This window comes from Hypanus sabinus, unplaced genomic scaffold, assembly GCF_030144855.1.
Source record: "Hypanus sabinus isolate sHypSab1 unplaced genomic scaffold, sHypSab1.hap1 scaffold_942, whole genome shotgun sequence".
NCBI lineage: Eukaryota > Metazoa > Chordata > Chondrichthyes > Myliobatiformes > Dasyatidae > Hypanus > Hypanus sabinus.
In genome coordinates, this window is record NW_026781796.1 from 89,685 (window position 1) to 97,946 (window position 8,262).

At 54.2% G+C, this 8,262-nt stretch overlaps 1 protein-coding gene across 1 annotated transcript in view; it reads left to right on the forward strand.

The window, feature by feature from the left end:
* Positions 1–7,720, forward strand: part of LOC132390522 (UDP-glucuronosyltransferase 2C1-like) — a 32,369-nt gene extending 24,649 nt beyond the window's left edge. The window contains exon 3 of the mRNA XM_059963139.1: positions 6,104–7,720. Coding sequence (XP_059819122.1) covers positions 6,104–7,720 — 1,617 coding nt within the window. The remainder of the gene's footprint in view (positions 1–6,103) is intronic.
* The last annotated feature ends 542 nt before the right edge of the window (positions 7,721–8,262 follow it).

Consider the following 8,262-nt stretch of genomic DNA (forward strand, 5'->3'; position numbering starts at 1 on the left):
CTCTCTCTCTCTCTGCATCTGTCTCTCACTCACTCTGTATCTGTCTCTCTCTCTCTCTCTGCATCTGTCTCTCACTCACTCTGTATCTGTCTCTCACTCACTCTGTATCTGTCTCTCTCTCTCTCTGCATCTGTCTCTCACTCACTCTGTATCTGTCTTTCTCTCTCTCTGTATCTGTCTCTCCTTCTCTCTCTGTATCTGTCTCTCACTCACTCTCTGTATCTGTCTGTCTCTCTTTGTATCTATCTCTCCCTCATTCACTCTTTGTATCTCACTCACTCTCTGTATGTCTCCCCCTCTCTCTGTATGTCTCTCACTCTAAGTATCTGTCTTCACTCTTTCTGTATCTCTCTCACTCTCTGTATCTGTCTCTCCGTCACTCTCTGTGTCTGTCTGTCTCTCTGTTTATCTCTCCCTCTCTCTTTGTATCTGTCTCTCCCTCACTCTCTGTATCTGTCTCTCATTCTCTCTGTATCTGTCTCTCTCTCACTCTCTGTATCTGTCTCTCTCTCACTCTCTGTATCTCTCTCTCTCTCTCTCTGTATCTGTCTCTCCCTCATTGTCTGTATCTGTCTCTCACTGTGTATGTCTCTCCTTCACTCTCTGTATCTGTCTGTCTCTCTCTCTCTCACACTCTCTGTATCTGTCTGTCTCTCACTCTCTCTGAATCTGTCTCTCTCTTTGTATCTGTCTCTCACTCTGTGTCTGTCTCTCACTCTCTGTATCTGTCTCTCTCTCTGTATCTGTCTCTCCTTCTGTCTGTATCTTGCTCTCCCTCACTCTGTATCTCTCTCACTGTGTATACCTCTCCATCACTCTCTATATCTATCTCTCCGACTATCTTTCTCTCATTCTCTTTGTATCTCTGTCTCCCTCACTCTATCTGTCTCTCCCTCACTCTCTGCATCTGTCTGTCTCTCTCTGTTTGTTTGTCTCTCCCGCACTCTCTGTATCTTTCTCTCACTCTCTCTGTATATGTCTCTCCTTCACTCTCTGTATCTGTCTCTCCGTCTCTCTGCATCTGTCTCTCACTCTCTCTGTATGTCTCTCCCTCATTCTGTATCTTTCTCTCACTGTCTCTGTATCTGTCTGTATCTCTCTGTATGTCTCTCCATCACTCTCCGTATCTGTCTCTCTCGCACTCTCTCTGTATGTCTCTCCCTCACTCTATCTTTCTCTCAATCTCTTATCTGTCTCTCCCTCTCTCTGTGTATCTGTCTCACACTCTCTGTATCTGTCTGACTCACTCTGTATCTGTCTCTTACTCACTTTATCTGTCTCTCCCTCACTCTCTGCATCTCTCTCGTTTTGTATCTCTCTCCCTCACTCACTCTCTGTATCTGTCTGTCTCTCTGTTTATCTGTCTCTCCCTCTCTATCTGTCTGTCTCTCTCTGTATCTGTCTGTCTCTTTGTATCTGTCTCTCCCTCACTCTCTGTATCTGTCTGTCTCTCTGTTTATCTGTCTCTCCCTCTCTATTTCTGTCTGTCTCTCTCTGTATCAGTCTCTCACTCTGTATTTGTCTCTCCCTCTGTCTGCATCTGTCTCTCACTCTCTCTGTATGTCTCTCCCTCACTTTGTATCTTCCTCTCACTGTCTGTCTCTCTCTGTATCTGTCTCTCCCTCACTCTCTGTATGTCTCTCACTCTCTCTGTATCTGTCTCCCCCATTGTATCTGTCTCTCTCTCTTTCTGTATCTGACTCTCCCTCACTCTCCGTATCTGTCTCTCTCACTTTCTCTGTATCTGTCTGTCTCTCTTTGTATCTGTCTCTCCCTCACTCTCTGTTTCTGTCTCTCCCTCTCTCTCTGTATCTGTCTGTCTCTCTTTGTATCTGTCTCTCCCTCTCTCTCTGTATCTGTCTGTCCCTCATTCTCTGTATCTGTCTGTCTCTCTCTCTGTATGTCTCTCTTTATCGGTCTCTCCCTCACCCTCTGTATCTGTCTGTTTTTTCCCAGAAATCCCAGTCAAATCCTGACGCGTGTGTGTTTGTGTGTGTGTTTGTCTCTCTCTCTCTCTCTCTCTCTCCCCCACATTGTTCGCCTCTCTGTCCCTCTATCTGTTTGTCTGCCTGCCTGCCTGCCTATCACTCTCACTTTCGCTGCAAGCTCATCCTCTGACATCCCAATATGCTTGTGGGTGTTAGGTACAATCATATGGGCGAGGGGTGGGGAGAACTGGTTGGAACATGGAGAGAATGAATTGGATCAGTACAGGATGTGCTAGCATGCACCCATTGGCTGAAGGGCCTTTTTCATATTGCCTCAAATTCTCCCTGGTTGTCATTAAATGTAAGTTCAATTCAACATTACCACTGTGGCTGGGGAGTATGCACAAAGTCTCACCAACACTGCCCTGCAAACCCCCACCCCAGGCGCCCCATGGTCTGCCCTTGGCTGGTGGCAATGACTAGCACTGAGCCCACCAGAACCAGGTGAGATACAGGAATATTCTCTCCACCCAAATGCCAGGCAAAGGCCACCTCCCTCCAGAGGGGCGGCCACAACCTGCACCCACCAAACCCACTGCCCAGTCCTTTTCACTCTCCAGTTCTGCCAGAAGGTCTCATCCCAAAACGTCAACTGTACTTTGTTCCAGAGGTGCTGCCTGGCCTGCTGAGTTCCTCCAGCATTTTTGTTTGGATCTCCAGATGTTTCTCCTGTTGTGCCAAGTCTTCCAACCACACTGTAAATGTTATGAAAACAACTGGACCTGTTGGGGAGCAATTTGCCCCCCCCCCACCCTTTCATCTACAAGCCATGTCAGGAGTGTGGTGTCCCTGGGTGGAGTTGTTCCATACACTCCCCATTGTCTCTCCCCCATCTACAAGTCAGGAGTGTGAGGGACACTCCCCATGTCCCTGGATGGATTTAGTCCATGCACTCCACATCCGCCACATTACCCCTTCCCCCATCTACATCAGGAGTGTGAGGGTCACTCCCCACTGGCTTGGCTGGAGTTAGTCCATGCACTCCACATCCACCACATTACCCTTTACCTATCTACATCAGGAGTGTGAGGGTCACTCCCCACTGGCTGGAGTGGAGTTAGTCCATGCACTCCACATCTGTCACATTACCCCTTCCCCCATCTACATCAGGAGTGTGAGGGTCACTCCCCACTGGCTTGGGTGGAGTTAGACCATGCACTCCACACCCGCCACATTACCCCTTCCCCCCATCTACATCAGGAGTGTGAGGGTCACTCCCCACTGGCTGGAGTGGAGTTAGTCCATGCACTCCACATCCGCCACATTACCCCCTCCCCCATCTACATCAGGAGTGTGAGGGTCACTCCCCACTGGCTGGAGTGGAGTTAGTCCATGCACTCCACATCTGTCACATTACCCCTTCCCCCATCTACATCAGGAGTGTGAGGGTCACTCCCCACTGGCTTGGGTGGAGTTAGACCATGCACTCCACACCCGCCACATTACCCCTTCCCCCCATCTACATCAGGAGTGTGAGGGTCACTCCCCACTGGCTGGAGTGGAGTTAGTCCATGCACTCCACATCCGCCACATTACCCCCTCCCCCATCTACATCAGGAGTGTGAGGGTCACTCCCCACTGGCTGGAGTGGAGTTAGTCCATGCACTCCACATCTGTCACATTACCCCTTCCCCCATCTACATCAGGAGTGTGAGGGTCACTCCCCACTGGCTTGGGTGGAGTTAGACCATGCACTCCACACCCGCCACATTACCCCTTCCCCCCATCTACATCAGGAGTGTGAGGGTCACTCCCCACTGGCTGGAGTGGAGTTAGTCCATGCACTCCACATCCGCCACATTACCCCCTCCCCGATCTACATCAGGAGTGTGAGGGTCACTCCCCACTGGCTTGGTTGGAGTTAGTCCATGCACTCCACATCCACCACATTACCCTTTACCTACCTACATCAGGAGTGTGAGGGATACTTCCCACTGGCTTGGGTGGAGTTAGTCCATGCACTCCACATCTGCCACATTACCCTTTACCTATCTACATCAGGAGTGTGAGGGATACTCCCCACTGGCCTGGAGTGAGTGTTGCCTTCAACAATCCTCAGTGTGCCCAACACCATCCAGGACAGTGGCTTGTTCAAACGGAACCCCACCCAACACTCCCTCCCTCCAGCACCAGCGTACAGAGGCTGCCCTGTGCACCATGTTTTAAATGCATCGCAGTTATTCACTCAGAATAACTCTGGCATTTACTCCTGAATCTCCCACCACTCCCAACAAAGGGAAAAGAAAAGGGAGAGAGAACATATCCCTCATCCCCAGAAATGGTTCTTCCTCGTCCCCCACACTTCAATGAACATAGTAACACGTACATTAAAATGTACCCCGAACAGCGACATTTAACATCAATATCGAACACAGTCCGAGGATGTCACAACTCTTCTGGTGCAGACACACTGTCCCACCACACACTCCCGGGGTCAGACACAGAGTGAAGCTCCCTCCACACCATCCCATCACTCACTCCCGGGGTCAGACACAGAGTGAATCTTCCTCCACACCGTCCCATCATACACTCCCGGGGTCAGACACAGAGTGAAACTCCCTCCACACCGTCTGATCAGAAACTCCCGGGGTCAGACACAGAGTGAAACTCCCTCCACACCGTCCCATCACACACTCCCGGGGTCAGACACAGAGTGAAGCTCCCTCCACACCGTCCCATCACACACTCCCGGGGTCAGACACAGAGTGAAACTCCCTCCACACCGTCCCATCACACACTCCCGGGGTCAGACACAGAGTGAATCTCCCTCCACACCATCCCATCACACACTCCCGGGGTCAGACACAGAGTGAAGCTCCCTCCACACCATCCCATCACACACTCCCAGGGTCAGACACAGAGTGAAACTCCCTCCACACCGTCCCATCACTCACTCCCGGGGTCAGACACAGAGTGAAACTCCCTCCACACCGTCCCATCACACACTCCCGGGGTCAGACACAGAGTGAAACTCCCTCCACACCGTCCCATCACACACTCCCGGGGTCAGACACAGAGTGAAACTCCCTCCACACCGTCCCATCACACACTCCCGGGGTCAGGCACAGAGTGAAACTCCCTCCACACCGTCCCATCATACACTCCCGGGGTCAGACACAGAGTGAAACTCCCTCCACACCGTCTGATCAGAAACTCCCGGGGTCAGACACAGAGTGAAACTCCCTCCACACCGTCCCATCACACACTCCCGGGGTCAGACACAGAGTGAAACTCCCTCCACACCGTCCCATCACACACTCCCGGGGTCAGACACAGAGTGAATCTCCCTCCACACCATCTCATCTCACACTCCCGGGGTCAGACACAGAGTGAATCTCCCTCCACACCGTCCCATCACACACTCCCGGGGTCAGACACAGAGTGAAACTCCCTCCACACCGTCCCATCACACACTCCCGGGGTCAGACACAGAGTGAAACTCCCTCCACACCGTCCCATCACACACTCCCGGGGTCAGGCACAGAGTGAAACTCCCTCCACACCGTCCCATCATACACTCCCGGGGTCAGACACAGAGTGAAACTCCCTCCACACCGTCTGATCAGAAACTCCCGGGGTCAGACACAGAGTGAAACTCCCTCCACACCGTCCCATCACACACTCCCGGGGTCAGACACAGAGTGAAACTCCCTCCACACCGTCCCATCACACACTCCCGGGGTCAGACACAGAGTGAATCTCCCTCCACACCATCTCATCTCACACTTCCGGGGTCAGACACAGAGTGAATCTCCCTCCACACCGTCCCATCACACACTCCCGGGGTCAGACACAGAGTGAAACTCCCTCCACACTGTCCCATCACACACTCCCGGGGTCAGACACAGAGTGAAACTCCCTCTACACCGTCCCATCACACACTCCCGGGTTCAGACACGGAGTGAAACTCCCTCTACACCATCACATCACACACTCCCGGGGTCAGACACAGAGTGAATCTCCCTCTACACCGTCCCATCACACACTCCCGGGGTCAGACACAGACTGAAGCTCCGTCTGCATTCTCTCATCCACACACTCTATCCCATCACAGTGCAGTGGGAACGTAATGAACTGGGCACAAGCTAACTAATTCTCTTCTTCGCTCTCTCTAGAACCCTGGGATGAGGACTGCGGGCAACAGCCTGCTGGGCCTGGCCGGCCTCCTGCTGGCCGTATTGGCTCCCGGAGCGGCGTGTGCCAATATCCTGGTGGTGCCAGTGGACGGCAGTCACTGGATCAACATGCGGATCCTGATGCAGGAGCTCCACGCTCGCGGGCACTCCCTCAGCGTGCTGCACTCCTACTCCAGCTGGTACATCCAGGAAGATGCTACCCTGTACCGCTCCATCATTGTGCCCACCGCAGAGAAGCTGGGCATCGTGGAGGACAGGGAGATGCTCTCCAACCTGGTGCTGCAGACCTTGGAAGTCTTCCGGGACGGCTACTCCCTCCGGGCCTTCCTGCACAATAACCGCAACCTCCACCGCATTCTCACCAAGACTCACGAGGCCGTACAGAGCTTCATCACCCTGCTGTTCGAGGACCAGCAGCTGATGGCCCAAATAAAGGAGGGTGGGTTCCAGCTGGTTCTGGCAGACTCACTGATCCCCACTGGTGCCATTCTCGCCTGGCACCTGGGCCTCCCTCTGGTCTACAATGCCCGCTGGATCACCAGCGGCGACTGCCACCAGCTGCTGGCCCCCTCGCCCACCTCCTACGTGCCGGTGGTGGGAAGTCGTCTGACTGACAGCATGACCTTCAGCCAGCGCCTGCTCAACACCGTCCTGTACTTCGTGAGCACCACCTTCTTGGGCATCATGGTGGAGAGTGGCTATGAGGAGATCTGCCAGCGGTACCTGGGGCCGGGCACCAGCCTACGGCAGGTGACGCTGGCCGCCGAAGTGTGGCTGATGCGGGTGGACTTCGTGCTGGAGTTCCCGCGGCCCAGTGTCCCCAACATGGTCTACGTGGGCGGCTTCCAGTGCCAGCCAGCCCAGCCCCTCCCTGCCAAGCTGGAGGAGTTCGTGCAGGGTGCTGGTGAGCCCGGCGTGGTGCTGGTCTCGCTGGGGACTCTGGTGACCCATCTCCCCGACTGGCTCTCTGAGACCATGGCGACAGCCTTCAGCCGGCTGCCCCAGCGGGTAATCTGGCGCCACCAGGGTGCCCGGCCCCGCGGGCTGGGCAATAACACCCTTGTTGTTGACTGGCTGCCCCAGAACGACCTGCTGGGCCACCCCAAGGTCGTGGCCTTCGTCACCCACGGGGGCACTAATGGCCTGTACGAGGCCATCTACCACGGGGTGCCGGTGGTGGGGCTGCCCCTCATCTTCGACCAGTTCGACAACATGGCCCGCCTGAAGGCCCGGGGGGCCGCGCGGGTGCTGGACGTCCCCAACCTGCAGGCCGACGAGCTGGAGGCCGCTGTGCGGGACGTGGTGGCGGGCCCGGGCCTCTCGTACCGCCGCCACATGCGTCGCCTCTCCGCCCTGCACCGCGACCAGCTGCAGTCGCCGCTGCAGCGTGCCACCTACTGGGTGGAGTTCGTGCTGCGGCACGGCGGCGCCCCCCACCTGCGGCACGCCGGCCTCGACCTGCCCTGGCATGTCTACCACGGGCTGGACGTGGTGGCCTTCCTGGGCGCGCTGGCCGCTGGCGGGCTCTTCTTGTCCGTCCTGCTGATCAAACGGCTCTGCAGGGCCCTGAGAAGAGGCAAGTGGAAACGGGACTGAGGGTGGAGAATCATGTGAGGGGTAGCCACATAGAACAGCCTACAGTATGGGGCAGCTGAGAAGAGCACTGCCGGCTCTCAAGGGACTGAGATAAAGGGGGAGGGTGGATAGACTTGGATTTTGTCCTTTAACGTATAGGAAAATGTCGGGTGACCATACAGAAGTGTATAAATTTATCGTGGGGGGGGGGTTGGCATGGAGATGGTGAATGGTCTCAGGGGGTAGGAGACTGAGGGGTGACTATATTAAAACATCAAGGAATCAACCTTTACACATATGGTGGATTCTGGTTAATTGGGACACTTCGGGGCCAGTGCATTTTGGCTGTCCAAATTAGCCAAAGTTTCATGGAAATAGTCAAGAATGTATTAAGCAGGACAAACTGAGTATCAAATTATGTATTTAAATATGGAAGGAATGAAAACACTACCAATTCTACTACAGCACTGTGTATTAGTTCCTAATAGTTATCAATGGAGAAATTCATCCAATGTACTCAATAAAAGGTGTAGACACCTACATCAGCCTTCATACAATACTTT